At 65.0% G+C, this 16,690-nt stretch overlaps 1 protein-coding gene across 3 annotated transcripts in view; it reads left to right on the top strand.

The window, feature by feature from the left end:
* Window positions 1-15,006, top strand: part of CDH4 (cadherin 4) — a 500,836-nt gene extending 485,830 nt beyond the window's left edge. For all 3 annotated transcript variants that reach the window (XM_055302565.1, XM_055302570.1, XM_055302579.1), the window contains 8 exons: window positions 461-646; window positions 6,929-7,182; window positions 7,526-7,668; window positions 11,375-11,608; window positions 12,455-12,688; window positions 13,034-13,173; window positions 13,634-13,798; window positions 14,212-15,006. In XM_055302565.1, the coding sequence (XP_055158540.1) occupies window positions 461-646; window positions 6,929-7,182; window positions 7,526-7,668; window positions 11,375-11,608; window positions 12,455-12,688; window positions 13,034-13,173; window positions 13,634-13,798; window positions 14,212-14,418 (1,563 nt within the window). In that variant the 3' untranslated portion in view covers window positions 14,419-15,006. The remainder of the gene's footprint in view (window positions 1-460; window positions 647-6,928; window positions 7,183-7,525; window positions 7,669-11,374; window positions 11,609-12,454; window positions 12,689-13,033; window positions 13,174-13,633; window positions 13,799-14,211) is intronic.
* Window positions 15,007-16,690: the final 1,684 nt, after the last annotated feature.

The following is a 16,690-nucleotide window of genomic DNA, read 5'->3' as shown; positions in this document are numbered from 1 at the left end:
GTCTGCAGCCGCTGACCCCAGCGCGTGGCGGGACCTCAGGGTGGCAGGACCGCAGACAGGACTCTCCTGCGGAAGCCGTGCACCGCCGCCTAGCTCCCGCCCCGCGAGTGTAGCCTACGGTCTCTCGTGCATCCCGGCTGTTGCTCTGGCCTCCAGGGCCGGGGAGGGAGAGGCGTGAGGGGGTTTAGGAGGGGGACCGGGTGCATGCACGTGTGTGTGTGTCCACACGTGCAGGGGAGGTCGGTCTGGAGGCGGTGGGTGGGTGCAGCGTGCAGCCGCGGGCCGGCTGGGGGAGCACAGCCCTCCGCAGGTGCCCGCGTGCCCAGGGAATGGGCCCCGTGGGAACCCGGGGTGTAGGGGCGGCAGGAGGCGGGGCCCCCCGGGGGCGGGTAGAGAGCCCCTCCCGACCTCCCCGGGCTTCCTCGCACGTTCTGAGCACTGTCTGTCCTTATGTCCGCAGTACTCGGGGGAGGTGCCCGAAAACCAGGTGGAGGTGGTGGTCGCAAACCTCACGGTGATGGACCGGGACCAGCCCCACTCGCCCAACTGGAATGCCTTCTACAGGATCATCAGCGGGGACCCCTCAGGACACTTCAGCATCCGCACGGACCCCGTCACCAACGAGGGCATGGTCACCGTGGTGAAGGTGGGTACGCCCCCGCTCCCCGCCGGGCGCCGCGACTTCGCCCCCATCACTGAGCAGAAGCGATGCCCGGGTAAGCGCGAGCCACCCCGACGCGCAGGGCCAAAGGGCGGCTCCCACCCGCTCGTGCAGGGGCAGGCGCCGCGGGGACCTGGTCGCGGGGCCCCCAGGGACTCGGCGGCCTGAGCTGCGCCCTCCCGCCACCCGGAGGGCCGATGCCGCGCTCGAGCAGGGGTAGCCACCTGCGTTCCCGGGTAAGGCCGCCCAGCCGGGAAGGGCCACGGCCCCCAACGCCGCGCTTGCCTCTAACACCTGAGGAGTCGGCCTGTTTCCCGGAGCAGCAGGAAGGCCTGTGCCTCCGCCTCCCGGTGCGGTCCTGCCCTGGACGTGGTGTCGCGATTACGGATGCGGCTCAAGACGCGTGCGGGGCATGCGGGCGCGATGACGAGGGGCCGCTGAGGGGCTTGGGGGACCCCGACCTCCCCGGCGTGGCGGTGGAGACAGGGCTCTGTGAACCTGTCACAAGTCACAGGTGAATCCCACTCTCTGTGAATTTAAAACTGGGTTTTACAACCTCCGGGCTGAGAGCAGAGGCAGCGGCGCCGTCCCCGCCGAGCCTGGACCGCGTGCCCGGGCACGATCCTCAGCTGGCACCACATGTTCCCCATTTTTCCTTTTTTTTTTCTTATTATTTGCACACGGCGCCTTTCTCCAAACTCTCCACTTAAAGTCTGTTTAAGGCAGAGGCCTCATCTTAGCATTTCCAGGTTATTTTTGCATCGTCTGGTGGAGACGCGGTGCTTTCCGGCATTCTCTGCAGGGGGGCGGCCGGGATGGGCGTGGGAGGCGCGATCCACCGCCTGGGGTTGGGGGGGCCGTTCTGGATTCCTGCTGGCTCCTGGCTCACTCACGGCCGCCGGCGCAGGCCAGCCCCCTCTCCAGGCCGCCCCCGGGCCCGACGCCAAGGTCTGTCGCTCCCGGGGCAGCGGGCCCTGCAGGTGGAGGGACCATTCCGGCCCCGCGGCAGAGAGGCGCGTGGTCAGCCGGCGTCCGGCCATCGTGCAGGCCCCCGCTGCGGCGTGTGGCCCAGGCAGCGCCCAGTGGCCCGGGGGCCTTCCCGCCCCTGCCCTGCCCCCCACAGCCCCCGCCCCCAGCTCATCCTGCCTCCTCCGGGCTGCAGCCGAGCTGGGCCACAGCACCTCTGCCCACAGACCCCCAGCCCCACTGGGCACCTGTCAGTGTTGCCAGCGTCCTCGGGAGCCCCCTCTGCCTCTTCCCACAATCTCCTCCAACGAGGAAACCGCAGGCTCAGACCAATCAGCCCTGTTCTCCTGCCCAGACGTCCTACCCAGACGTCCCCTTTTGAAGCAGAAAAGCCAAGAACTGGCCCCTTCTGCTCTCCCCTCCCCAACCCGCCCAGCTGTAAGGCTTGCAGAGGCAGTGGGCGAGCTCTGCCCAGACGCTGAAGCAGGGCCGGGGGGCAGGGGGCCAGGGTGCAGCTCCCACGGGCCCTCTGTCCACCAGCCCCCGGGACTGCAGGCGACAGCTCCCCGAGCAGCAGGGCACGGAAGCGCCTGCCCCCCGGCCCCCCGCACCCCCGCACCCCCCGCGCCGGGCAGCTTCCCCTCAGGCCGCAGGCCCAGCTCCCGGCCTCTCAGGAGAGGGTCCTTGCCGGTCTGGGGAGGCAGCCAGGCCGAGCCCCAGCAGTACATCCAGCCAGTCTAATTGAAACTGGTGGGCCAAATTACCTATCGATTTCTCCATTACAAATATGTTTTATTTCACCCTCCTGTGGACGTTTATCGGCCATAATAGTCTTTCTGGAAGGCATTCGCACTCAGGCTGGTGACACGATCTTAATGCATGACACGCAATGCTCTTCATGTCCCCCAGGGACGTGAACCGGTAAACAGGGAGAGAGATTTCTTCCTTTGGGTGGTTTGTTCAGAGACAAAACCACCACAGTTTTATGAAACCACTGAAATGGCGCAGCCCCTCCCAGACTGTCCGAGGGTCCTGGCGGAGGGGCTGGAGCCACTGGCAGCTGCTGGACTCAGCGTGGGTGCAGGGGGTGCACCCTGTGGGTCTGGAACCGTCCAGAGCCCGGGACGGGGGAAGCAGGCCGCACCGGGGGGCAGAAGCCCCGGGCCGTATCTCTCAGGTGAGGGCTTCCAGGTTATTCTGCACTGGGAGCCTCATCCGACCCCTGCCCACAGGGCCATTGAGGGTCCTGCCGGGGCGGAATCTGGGCACGTGGCCCCCCACAGACGCTCCTGAGCCGCACCCGGCATCGGGCTAGGTGACGGGCCTCAGGGGTGGACAAGGGAGGTCGCGTCCCCCTGCCTGCCCCAGGCTGACCCACAACGGCACCAACGCCTCCTCAAGGGGTCGGCGGGGCAGCGGAAGGCATCGGGAGCGACAGAGCGTGTGCCACCAAAGGACATGGCATCTCATGGCAGGGCTCCAGGGGCCTGCGGGGACCACCCTGCCCCCCGGCGGACAAGGACATCCCGCCTGGAGAGGACGATGGGGCTCAGCCCAGAGCCACCCTCTCTGGAGGGTACTGGCCTCCAGACCCTCCCGAAGGGCCAGCTTCGGGCTTCCGGAATCCCCGGGCCCCGCCTCTGCTCTGATTTAGCTTTCAAAGCCCTTTTCGGATCTACTGCTCACCTGCAGCGGGAGCTGAGAAGGCAAGGGTTTGATGCACCAGGCGTAAGATACTTTTTTTTTTTAAGATTTTTCTTTATTTGAGAGAGAATACGAGAGCACGCACAAGCAGGGGGAACAGCAGACGGAGAGGGAGAAGCAGGCTTCCCGCCGAGCAGGGGCCCCGATACGGGACTCGATCCCAGGACCCCAGGATTGACACCAGAACCCTGGGGGCCCTCCACGGGCACCCCCAGGTGTAGGATTTCTAATGCTCACTCGAGTCAAAGGCTGAGCCCCTGGGGGACCCCGGGGGGCTGGCTCGGGTCGGGTCAGCGGAGGCGCCGCCAGCCGCCAGCACAGGCTCCTGACCCTGGCGCTCTTCTGTTCGCGGCGAAGATCTCCGGGCTCCCCAGTGCGCCGGGACTGGTCTCACCCGGCCCCGCAGTCGGGCCTTCGCTTGTCCCGCACCGCCTCATCTCCGATCTCGCTCAGAGAGGTTTGTAACTCCCGAGGTCGGGATGCGTCACCCTCAGAAGTAGGCTTTGCGTCCACGCCCACGCCCGTCACACCTGCCACACGCCTGACAAGGCAGCCGGCTTCCCTTCGCGTTCTCCAGCGCGAGTCTGTCTTCAGTTTCCCTTAATTTTCCCAAAAGTGACTCTCTGCTGTGGCTTTTCGGGTCTGAATCTGAACAGGGTCCCCCCACCCCCAACCCCCCGCCATGCATTTGGTTGTAACATGTCTTGAATCTCTCATGGCCTAGAACATTCCACCCACCATTGGCCTGCCACGGACGCCGGGCCAGCTGGCCGATGCAAGGCCCCACGTGCCGCGCCGTCCGACCACTTCCTCGCGGGTTCTTGTTCCTCGTTCTCCCTCCCGCGCTGCCGGGAACCTGGGATTTAGAGCTGCGGGGGCCCGTCTGTGGGGAGGAGCCCGCGGCTGAGGCTGGGTCACGTCGCGAAGCCCATGGTGCCCGGCGGTCCCACTCCGGTCACCTGCGCCCGACGGGTGGGCTCGGGGGTGCAGCCTGTTCCCGTCGTCCCCCCGCAGTCGGCCTTTCCCGGCCGCAGCGTGATGCTTGTAGCTGCGCCTGCGCGGCCCCCCAGCCTCCACCTGCTGGTTCCTTGTCTACCGTGATCCTTGGCCACGCGACTTCCTTTGTGAGTGAGCACGAGGTGGTGCTCCTCAGATTGTCATTCCTGGGCTAGACTTAGCACAAAAGAGCGTCCCCTCATCAGCAGGAGCCCCGCGGCACCCTGAGATGCAGCTCTGCAGCGCTCAGTGCCGCGGCCCCCCGGTGACACCCCGGCCCTGGACCCCCGACGTGCCTGTGAGCAGGGCGCGGAGGTCACAGACGGACCACAGGGCGCCGCGCTGCTGCTCCGAGGGGGGCGGGGGTGCCGAGAGCACAGGTTGCCTCGAGGAGATGCGGGAGGCCAGCCCTGCCCCGGGGACCTAAGCCCAGGGACGCTGACTTACAACCTCCAACCTCCGGAGCCGTAAGCCGGTGAGGTTGTGTGGCGCCAAGCCACCTCGTCGGAACAGGGACCTCACAAGGAGTCCAGCAGCAAAGGCGGACGGAGGCTTCAGGACGGCCACGCTGCCTGCTGCCACCCCGAAGGTCCCCCCATGATATTTCAGGCCCCCTGGGTCATCCCGGGCCATCTCCCACTGCAAGACCCCGACCATCAGACGCACAAAGCCCCCATGCCCCAGAGGGTGACACGGTCACAAATGCCAGATGTTTGGACCCGATGTCTTTGGAGGCCATCGATCGTCCCACCAGAGCAATAAGCAAACTCATGAGCGTGTGTGGGTGTGTGGGTGTGTTTCCACGTCCTCGGTACCATTAAGACTGAGCGGATTTGTACGTATCGGGGGTGCTTGGTCAGCCGCCGTCGTTGCCAACCTTGCCCCCGGCGAGTGGGAGCCCCCCCTCCCGCCCCAGCCTGTCCTGGGGTCCTTCCCGGGTCCTTCCCGGGTCCTTCCGCCACCAGCCTGTTCCCGAGCGCTTCCGTGCACTGTGGCCCAACCGGGGGGGCCGCCTGCCTTGCATCGGAGCCCCCATGGGCGCCGCCGCCCTCCATGTGGCCGCCCCCCCCCGGCCCCGGAGGGAAGCAGGGAGGCTCCACCGCCGCGGAGCCGGGAGGCGGCGCCCCCAGCACTGCCCATCCTCACTGTCTCCGTGTCTTCCGCTGATTCAAACGGCCGTTTCATTCTACCCTAACAGCGGAGGATTTTTACTTAAATTCAGTGACTCCAGACTTTTGTCTCCTTCCTCTTACGCTGAAAAATCTGACTTCGGAACCACGCTGTCACAAGTGCTGATTCACTTTTCCCTGCAACGTGCATAAAAGGGCGCTCAGAATAACGAGCCCAGGTCATGACCAACCGTGCGAAGACCAAGGGAGCTTAAGGCTTCTTTGCAACGACCGTTGTCCTTAAAATCGATCCCATCAGGAACTGCTGCCATCTAGACGCCGCGCTGGGCACCTGAAATCGCTCTGCTCCGGGGAGTCATGCTGCCAGCTGGTACCTAGTCTCCCTTTACTCCAGTTTGCTGCGGTTTTCAGAGGTCACATTACATACATATAATTTTATTTGTGACGTGAGTCACAGCTCCGTGCCGCAGCCCTGCCCCCCACCCCGTGCCGCCCCTCCGCCGGCAGGGGACCATCCTCACGCGTTTTCTGGTTCACTCGTGTGGTCTTGGTCTTCCTCTCTGCAAATAGGAACAAATGCAAATTCCGGTTCCTGTCCCTCTACACCGAAGGCCGCACGCTGCGTATCTACCGCTCATCGGCAGATCCTGGAGGTCTGTGCACCTCGCTCAGTGCGGGTCTTCCCCGCCCTTTCTGTCCTCACAGCTGCAAACTTCCAGCCGCCCTGGGCTTGGGGGCTGCCTCCTGTGCGCGTCCTCCGGGAGGACACAGCGATCCCGCCGGGAACCTTCCTGCGCAGAAGTTCCCTTGCGTGTGTGGCAGCCTGGTCTTTGAGTCGCTACGTGTGGCTCCGCGTCTCAGGGCCCCAAGTGCCTCCGTGCAACTTCCCTCCCTCCCCAGAGTGTGGGGAGCACCCCAGACCATAGAACTGTTGTAGCGTTTGTCATTCAGGGTCCTGGCGCCCCAAGAGGGTGTAGCGGGGGATCACGTTAGTGCAGGAGCCACTTGCAGGGGAAGAGCACCCACAGACCGGTGTCTGAGTGTCCTGGGGCCGCCGTGACAAATTACCAGAAACGGGGGGGGGGGGGGTTAACACAACAGGAGAGAAGGCCCGCTGCACCCAGGAGGGCACCCTCGACAAACAGCCCTGGAGGCCTCGACCTGCTGAGAGCGCGGGCCGTGGACGGCTGCCCCCCGGGAGCTGGGGCCCCCAGGAGCCCGGCTACAGCCAGGCCCTGGCATGATGGGAAGGCACGGTTAGGGGGGGGCCTTTACCCCACAGGAAGCCAGACACGAAGCAGTCTGCACACGGCTTCCCTTGGGACCAGTGTCCTGGGCACCGGACGGCACAGAGAGCCAGGAGCAGGAGGGGACCGGGGAGGCAGCTGCACGCCAGGCAGCCACGGCCACCGCCCCCGAGCCGGCCCCCAGGCACCTGCGCCAGCTCACCCCCTTGGGCCTCTCATTGCAGGCGGTCGACTACGAGCTGAACCGAGCGTTCATGCTGACTGTGATGGTGTCCAACCAGGCGCCCCTGGCCAGTGGGATCCAGATGTCCTTCCAGTCCACGGCGGGGGTGACCATCTCAGTCGTGGACGTCAACGAGGCGCCCTACTTCCCCTCGAACCACAAGCTGATCCGCCTGGAGGAGGGCGTGCCCAGCGGCACCGTGCTGACCACGTTCTCGGCCGTGGACCCTGACCGCTTCATGCAGCAGGCCGTGAGGTGGGTCCGCAGAGCACGACCTCCCCCCACCCCGCCCTCGGGCCTCGGAAGGGGCCTCCCACCCCTGGGCGCCCTTGCTGCCCATATGGAGGAGCCGCCTAGCGCCCAGCGAACCCTGCAACCCGGAGGGTCTCTGGTGAGCTCTCAGCGGTGTCCCCAACCCGTGTCATCTCTCCAGTGTCGCCAGGGGCTCCACCCCAGAAGGTGGAGAAAGCTTCTGGGACCCAGGACCCCATACTGGGCTGGGGGGAAGCTCCCTGGCGTCCATGCAGGCTGGGGGACCGGGGGCAGGGCTGGGGCTCGGGCCACCCTCCCTTCACCTCCTCACCTCCTCCCTCCTCAGATACTCGAAGCTGTCGGACCCAGCCAACTGGCTGCACATTAACGCCACCAACGGTCAGATCACCACGGCAGCCGTCCTGGACCGCGAGTCCCTCTACATCAAGAACAACGTCTATGAGGCCACCTTCCTGGCGGCTGACAACGGTGCGCCCCACTCCAGGGGGTGACTGTGGGTGGGGGGCCCACCCCGCACTGGAGAAGGTGGAGGGGTGAGGCGGGGAGGCCCCCGCGGTGCCAGGTGCCCCGTGCAGGGCCGCCAGCTGCCCCTCGTCCCCCAGCGCCCTCAGGCCGCCCCCTCTCTGTATCCGGGGCTCAGCTCATCGCCACCTCCAGGCAGATATGCACCCCTCCGCTCTCCCGTGGGGCGCCCTCGTGGGCACCGGGGGAGCCGGGCCGGCGGCAGGGGGCCGAGCTGCGTCCAGCCCGGTCTCCGTGGAACATGACCTGAGCAGTTTCTCAGTTCCCACGGGGTAGACTGAGGGCAGCTGAATGACACGCACGCTTTGGCAGAACGGCCCGGTCGTGCCGACTACAGGCCAGGATAGGTGGGGGTGGGCCTCCCCCAAGCAGCCCCTGGGGTGCCGGCCCCGGGGCTCCGAGCACCTGCTGTCCGGGCCCTTGCAGCCCTCAGGGAGCAGGGGCCTCACGGGGCCCAGAGTCGGGCAGGCACCGTGCAAAGCCACACACGGCAGCCGGAGCCCTGGGGCTGGCAGACGGTGATGGTGAGACCCCCCCGCCCGAGCCAGGATGAGGAGCCCCAGGAGCTGGGGTCGCAGGGGTGAAGGTGACCCCGGCAGGGGTGAGGTGGGCTGGGCAGAGGCACTGGGGCCTTCAAGGGAGGCAGACAGCGCCTCACGGCCGGGCAGTGGACTCCCAGCCCCGAGGCCACCGCCCCCTGGACCCAGGGACCCAGGAGGCGGCGAGGCCCCCAGCCCCGTACCCAGCCCACTCTGCACGGGAGGGGAGAGGAAGTGAGGGAGAAGGAGGATTCTAGAGCCAGGGATCAGTGCCAGCACCACTGAGGGGTGGGAAGAGAGCTGACCGCTCCGCGCCTCGGTTTCCTCCTCTGTAGAATGGGGATGAGCCCCCCTCTCTCCTGCAGCTGCGAGGATTAGGTGAGCCGGCGTCCTCAGAGCCCTGGGAGCCGTCGGCCAGGAGGCCACGTTTCACTACAAGGGAGGTTGGGAAATGCGGCCCAACAGCTGGGCAGGGTGACCTCAGATAAAATCTCGGGGCTCCGGTTCTTCTATCAACGTCAAAAAGGGGGAATGGATATTGGGGGACAGCTCAGCAATCTCTTGCCCCAGTGAGATGAATGAGAAGTCCACCAGACACTTTCAGGGAGTAGGTTCTGGAAGAAAACAAAGCAGGGCGAGGGAGGGAGGGGCCAGCATTTGCAGCTGTGCTCCTGGGGAGCTGACTGCGGACCAGAGGGAACAAGCCAGGGGGAGACGGCGCAGAGAGGAAACCCAGAGTTCGGAAGCAGCCCGCGCAAAGGCCCTGAGGCCGACCTGTGGAGGTCCGCTCGGGCGGGTTCTAGGGCAGGGGTGCAGCCCAGGCCCCGGAGCAAGCGGAGCCCTTGCACAAAGGCTCGTTCCGCGGCAATGAAAGCCGGGGCCCAGTAACCACCCGCCAGCCTCCTCCCTGCCTTCCCTGACCTACGGGACCCGGAAAAGCTGAGGCCTGGCTGTGGCCGTGAGGTGCACCCGCCCTGGTCGCGGGGAGCCGCGTCTCCTCCAGAGGCTCAAGAGGCTGCATTAGGAGGTGGTTTTGAACAAACCCGGGGCCGACGCAGCAGAAAGCCAAGAGGACGGCGAGACTGTGAGCAGGGTGCACGCAGGCTGTGGGGTCCCTGGTCCCCCCCGCCGTGCTGGCCGGCACCCACGCCATAGCGGCCTCCATGGCCAGGCCCAGCTGCTGCACCCTGGCCCCGTGCTCTCATGGGTTCCTGAGACTGTGAAGACACGTGCTGGGCCACATGTCATGGGCGCCTGCCTCGGCTTTGCCACCAAGGGCAGCACTGCAGCCGGAAGATCTCTGACCCCAAGCCTGGGGCATCTGTGTCGCACGCCCCCACATGCACGCAGCCCTGGGCCAGGCCTGGGGGCTCAGGGAACCGACGGGGCCCTAGGGTGCTCTGGGTGTGCAGAGCAGGTCCGCACCGAAGCCTGCAGGCCGGGAACCCCGGAGGCCCGCTCGCTGGGCTGGGGAGGCGCCCAGGGTCCGCATGTGGCTCAGAGCTCCTGGCCTCGGGCTCCTGCGGGGTGGGGCCAAGGAGACACAGGGGCGTGGACAGGGTCGTGGGCTATGGAGAGATGGGGAAGCGGGTGCCGCCCCCACTGGGCAGGGGTGTGGGGGCCTAGTGCTGGGCATGGTGGGCACCATCTTCTGTAGCTGTGCATCAGTACAGCTCCGTGTGAGTGCTCAATGTGGGGGCAGCTGTGTGTGTATGTGCGTGTGTGCATTGTGTGCTGTATATGTACATGTGTGTGCATCTGTGCATGCCTGTGTAGGGGTGTGTATGTGCACATGGGTGCTATGTGGGTGTGCATAGGTGTGCATGTCTGTGTATATGTGTGTGCCTGTGTGTACGTCCCTGTGTGTGTACGTGCATGTGCGTGCACGTGTGTGTGCCTGTGTCTGTGCCTATGTACATGGGTGTGTGCACATGCGTGCATGTGTGTATATGTGTGTACACCTGTGTGTCTGTGTGTGCATGTGTGTGCATGTGTGTGCCCATGTGTATTGTGTGTGCATGTGTGTGCATGTATGCATGCCCCTGTGTGTGCATGTGTCTCTGTGTCTGCATGTGTGTGTGCACCTATGTGCATGTGCATGATGCCTATGTTGCATGTGTGTGTGTGTCTATGCCTGTGTGTATGCCTCTGCATGTGCATGTGCGTGCATGTGCACCTCTGTGCATGTACATGTGTGTCTATGCCTGTGTGTACATGCATGTGTGTGTCTGTGTGCATGTCCCCATGTGTGTGCATGTATGTGTGTGACTGCACCTGTGTGTGTGCCTGTGCGTGCATGTGCATGTGTCTATGCCTGTGTGTGCATGCAGGTGTGTGCGTGTGCATGTGTGTATGCCCCATGTGTGTGCATATCTCTGTGTGCATGTGCATCCATCCATGTGCACCTGTGTGTGCATGCCTGTGCATTCATGTTCGTGTGTCTATGCCTCTGTGTGTGTGCGCGTGTGCGCCTTGGTGCATGCTTGTGTGTCTATGCCTGTGTGTGCATATATGTGCATGTGCATGTGTGCATGCCTCCATGTGTGCATGTGTCTTGTACACATGCATGTGTGTGCACCTGCGTGTGCATGCCTGTACGTGTGTGTGCATCTGCCTGTGTGCCTGTGTGCAGGCATGTGTGTGCGTGTGTCTATGCCTGTGCGTGCGTGTCTTTGTGTGTGCATGTGCATGCATGTGTATATGTGTCTATTCCTGTGTGTGCATGCGTGTCTGTGTATGTGCGTGTGTGCCTATTCCTGTGTGTGCGTGCATGTGTGTGCGTGTGTGCATGTGTGTCTATGCCTGTGCGTGCGTGTGCATGTACCTATGCCTGTGTGTATGTGCGTGCGTGTGCCCACTCACAGCTGCGGGTCTGGTGGTGGCTGCACATCTGAGGCCGTGTCCTGTGTGCAGCTGAATGGCCATGTGTCCAATGGTGGGTGTCGGTGCAGGTCCGGGACTCTTGGGTGCCGTGGCCATGGTGTGTCCCGCGCAGACCTGTCATCTGTCCCCAGGGCCCTGGGGCTGGTGTTGGCCTGCTGCGTGTCATTGTGTGCCCGTGGCTATGGGGCACACGGAGCAGCCCTGTAGGGTCACCCGCATCTATCCCGCAGGGATCCCCCCGGCCAGTGGCACCGGGACGCTGCAGATCTACCTAATCGACATCAACGACAACGCCCCTGAGCTGCTGCCCAAGGAGGCGCAGATCTGCGAGAGGCCCGGCCTGAACGCCATCAACATCACCGCGGCCGACGCCGACGTCGACCCCAACATTGGCCCCTACGTCTTCGAGCTGCCCTTTGTGCCCGCCGCCGTGCGGAAGAACTGGACCATCACCCGCTTAAACGGTGAGCCCGCCCCGGGCACCAGGACAACTGGACACGTCTGGGGTGTGGACACATCTGGGGCGCAGCCCACGAGCTGGGACCCGTGGGAGAGCGAGCAGTGGAGACGGGCCGTCCCCCCACCGGAGCCCCTGGGGACTGTCCCCTGAGGGGCCTTGAGGACAGTCCCGGTCCCGCCACTGTAACAAGCTCACCCGTAGTCCCCACGCCCTGCGCCCGGCCCCATGGGTGGGGCCCCAGCCCATCTGTCTCCTCTAGGTGCAGACCTGTTGTATGAAAGGGCCTCCAGGTCCTACAGTTTCCTAGCACTGTGAGGATGCACCTAGAAAGGTCACGCCAGTGCCTAGCGTGTCTGGGATACAGGAGCGCACCTGTGACCCAAGCCCTCACCAACACTGAATGTCATTTTTTTAAAAAAGCATTTTTCCAGTGTTTTAGCCAAAATCATGGTTTCCATTCACATCTCTCAAGCATGCACGTTTTTTTCCCATTTATTTATTGGCTGTTTGCGGTTCTTCAGTGAATTGCCTGTGCCATGCCCTTGCCTGTTTATCTTTGAGAAGGTCTTTTTCTAATTGATTTGGTAGAACTCTTTATATATTAAGGAAACAATTTCTTCAACATGTTGCAATTGCTCCTTCTGGAATCACCAGTGTCTCTTCACTTTATGGAGTGGTCTGGTGTGCATGTGCGCGTGCGTGTGCCTGAGTGCGCGTGCACGCGTATATGAACCAAACCGGTACTTTAGATTGTCATGCTGTCAGACTCCATCATCCCCTTCGGACGTCCCGCCTCTAACGGGGTGCTGGCTGCAGACTGAAGGCAGCCTGTCCTGTCACCCCGCACCAGGTGACTACGCCCAGCTGAGCTTGCGCATCCTGTACTTGGAGGCTGGGATGTACGATGTCCCCATCACCGTCACCGACTCTGGGAATCCCCCGCTGTCCAACACGTCCATCATCAAGGTCAAGGTGTGCCCGTGCGATGAGAATGGGGACTGCACCACCATCGGCGCCGTGGCGGCGGCCGGCCTGGGCACCAGCGCCATCGTGGCGATCCTCATCTGCATCGTCATCCTGCTCAGTGAGTACAGCTGAGCCACGTGTGCAGACCCGTGCCCCCACGCAAAGACCCATGCCCATGCGCATACACCCGTGCCCACATGCGCACACCCGTGCCCACACACACAGACCCATGCCGGCACACGCAGACCCATGCCCACGCGCACAGACCCGTGCCCTTCCATGCAGAACTGTGCCCACATACGCACAGACCCGTGCCCATGCGCACACACCTGTGCCCACATGCGCACAACCGTGCCCCCACACACAGAACCATGCCCACGCACACAGAACCATGCCCACACACACGCAGACCCGTGCCCACGTGCGCCCACACCCCACTCACGGTGCGGCCCCGCCCCCGCAGCCATGGTCCTGCTGTTCGTCGTGTGGATGAAGCGCAGGGAGAAGGAGCGCCACACCAAGCAGCTGCTCATCGACCCCGAGGACGACGTTCGTGACAACATCCTCAAGTACGATGAGGAGGGCGGCGGTGAGGAGGACCAGGTGAGGCTCCGCTCCAACGTCCGCCGGCGTCTGGGCCGCTCTCTGCCCTCAGCCCAGGACCCAGCCCGCGGCCTCGCCCCCTGGGGGCCGCTAGGTGACGAGACGGCCGTGCACGGGGCACCCCGGGGGAGCTCCAGGGAGCTGCCTGGCTGCACCCGGGTCCGCGTGCCGTCAGGGGCCTCGGGCAGCTCCTTTCCCCACGTGCTCGTGCCCCCTGGAGCACAGTGACAGTGACCCCAGCCAGGCTCTCCCAGGGAAACCAAGGCATGTGCGCAGGAGCTGCCGGGGTCCCACATGCAGAGCCCCAGACTGCAAGGGCAGCCCAGGGGGCAGGACTGGAAGGACCTGGGGAGCGGGGGGCGGGGCGCAGAGTGGAGGGGCAGAGCAGTGCAGCGACAGCTGGGACCTCAGGTGTCTGGGCCCCCGGTGACGGCCACCGTGGCCCGCCTCTCGTGCCCAGGACTACGACCTGAGCCAGCTGCAGCAGCCCGAGGCCATGGAGCACGTGCTGAGCAAAGCCCCGGGCGTGCGGCGGGTGGACGAGCGGCCCGTGGGCGCCGAGCCCCAGTACCCAGTCAGGCCCGTGGTGCCCCACCCAGGGGACATCGGGGACTTCATCAGCGAGGTGGGTGCTCCGGGGGCATGAGGCTGGGTGGGGACGGGGGGTTAGCGCCGGTGCAGGTGGAAGCAGGGGGCCAGGGCGTGGGGGCCTCCGGGCACACAGCGGGTGTCATGGGGTCAGTGGACACGACGATGTCAGACGTCCAGGTCCTGGCCCTCGGGCTCACCCCCCTGTTGCAGGGACGCGGGCTGCGGACCGTCCTGTGCACCTGCCGCGGCCCCGCTCCGCCGTCGGGACACATGGGCACCTCAGCCCCTGGTCATAGACCCCGCCCCCCCCTCGGTTCCCTGACGGCCCCTCAGTCAAACGCAGGGAGCGCTTGCGGAGCACCTACTGTGTGCAGGGCCCAGCGATGTCCCCTCCCGGCCGCTTCCCCAGCTCCCCTCCTGGGCCTAACCCCGCGCCTCTGACCCCAGGGCCTGCGCGCCGCGGACAACGACCCCACGGCGCCCCCCTACGACTCCCTGCTGGTCTTCGACTACGAGGGCAGCGGCTCCACCGCAGGCTCCGTCAGCTCCCTGAACTCGTCCAGCTCCGGGGACCAGGACTACGACTACCTGAACGACTGGGGGCCCAGGTTCAAGAAGCTGGCGGATATGTACGGCGGCGGCGAGGAGGACTGAGCTGCCTGGCCCCGGGCGCCGGCGGAGCGGGACTGCGGGAGGCGCCGGGCTCCCCGACTCCCCGCGGCCGTGTCACTTAGTGGTGTGTTAGGGGGTCCCTCCCCGCCCCAGCCCCCCCAACAGTGAGCTGTCTGGCATGAGCCCTTCTCGCCCCGCGGCGCGCCACCCGCCGCAGTAGCTGGCTAGCACGGAGAGCAGCGAGAGGCACTCTGTCTTAACTTGAATTTCTTAGAACAGAAGCACTGTTTTTAAAAAAAAAAAAAAAAAATGAAAGTGCCTTTTGGTACATGTATCAGATTCCCTCAAACTCAGGAGTGACGAAAAGCAAGCAGACAGACCACGTACGTCCCCCCAACCCCAGTCCTGAGCGCCCCGGACCCCAGCTAGCCCCAGCTCTGAAGGCGCCAATTAAGGAATCGGGGAGAACCTCTCTCTCTCTCTCTCTCTCTCTCTCTCTCTCTCTCCCTCTCTCTCTCTCTCTCTTTCTTTTTTGGGTCTTTTATTAAGAAAAACAGTGGGTGATTTGCTTAACAAAATTGACAAAGAAATCGTTGGGGTTCAAACCCCAACAGCCCATCTGAGTCCTCAAGCTTTGCTGGACACGGTCGGGGTTTCCTGGGCCTTTGGCGCCCCCGAGGCAGGGGGCAGGCCGGGGGCCGGCAGGGGGCAGGTCAGGGGCAGGTTGGGGGCAGGCAGAGGGCAGGTCGGGGGCAGGTCGGGGACAGGCAGGGGACAGGCCAGGGGCAGGCAGGGGGCAGGTCGGGGGCAGGCCAGAGGCAGGCCAGGGGCAGGTCAGGGGTAGGCCGGGGGCAGTGGGGGGACAGGCCAGGAGAGGCCCCGGGGCGGGCCCAGCCTGTCTACCAAAGGCACGTGTGCGCCCTCGGCTCGCACCGAGTTTCTGGCTGCCCCGGCTCCCGACACCGTGCACAGGTGGCGGTGGGGCTCCAGGGGGCTTCCCCGACGCTCGCCATCTCTGCCCTTTGGCCCCCCAACCTCGAGGCCTGCCCCAGAGACAGCTGTCCCCCCGAAATGCCACGCAGGCCCCCGATGCCTTCGGTCCAGAAGGCCGCGCCTCCCAAGAAGCCACAGCCCAATCGAGCCAGCATCCCCGAACCTGACACGAGCCCCCCGCCCCCGCCAGCGGGTTCCTGGAGGCCCCCGTGCAAGGCCCCGCCGGCGACACCCGGACGCCTCCAGCCCCTGGGAGGCCTGTGCGGACGGCAGAGCGCGGACACCTGCACGTGCCTCGGCAGCCTCTCCCCCTGGACTCGCGACCTGACGTGGACAGTGAGACTCTGCTCCGAGTGGCCGGGACAGCCCGCCGTTGCCCTGCCGTCAGCCTCAGATGCATCTGGACAGCACCCACCTGATGCAGTGACCCGAGTCCTCTCCTGGGGACCCAGGGCAGCACCGAGCAGCCGCTCAGACTCCCGGGGATGCCGCTGCCGTTTGCACGGGGCCGTCTGACGCACCAGCCTGACTGGAGTCGGTGCCAAGGGACAGCGAGAGGCGCTCCGTGTGTCCCAGGGACCCGCCGGGGAGACCCCGCTGTGTTGGTTTCCCTGGGTGATAAAAGGCCACACGGGCCCTGGTGGGACACGACCCCTCCTAGGAGCACCCAGGAAAGGGGGTGAGGGGTGCCCTGGCCCTGGGCGGGCCTTGGCGTTGGGGGGGCCCGTGGCGAACAGGCTGGCCTCGCGCCCATCCTGGAGCCCTGGGTCGGGGGAGAGCTCAGCCTGGTCCCGTGCTCCCGGCCTGAGGCCTTGGATGCTCCCCCCATGGCGACAGTCACCCTCTTTCCCAAACAGCTTTGGCCTCAGAGGCGTGTGTGCAGCAGGCAGGGTGGTGTCCCCGCGGGGTGTCAGGGCTCCTCCCCAGGCCACACTCACCACCTCCACCACTGTCCCCAGGCTGGGCTGGGGCCCTGGCCTGAGGCCTGATGGCTGTAGGGCTCCGTCCCTGACCCCGTCCCCGCTGCCTGGCGGAGGGACGAAGGAGGTGCCCGTCCCACTGCTGGATGCGCCTCCGCAGACGCCTCTCTTTCTGCATCAGGGGTGGGTGGCCCGCCCGGGGGGAGGGACCGGGATCGCTCAGGACCCGATGAGGACCGTCCGGCGTCTGGGGGCGCGGCCATCCGGGGACTGCTGGTGGGGTCAGGGCTGGCAGGACGTGAGCTGGCATCTTCTGTGTTTTGTTTGTTTTTGGAACGTTTATCCTCCTGTCGAACTTCTCGGCACGAACATGTTCTGGGAGCCGAGGCAGCTGTGGACGC

Source organism: Nyctereutes procyonoides, unplaced genomic scaffold (genome assembly GCF_905146905.1).
Source record: "Nyctereutes procyonoides isolate TBG_1078 unplaced genomic scaffold, NYPRO_anot_genome, whole genome shotgun sequence".
NCBI lineage: Eukaryota > Metazoa > Chordata > Mammalia > Carnivora > Canidae > Nyctereutes > Nyctereutes procyonoides.
The sequence above is the reverse complement of the archived record's forward strand: the minus strand, read 5'-3'. Positions and strand labels throughout refer to the sequence as shown.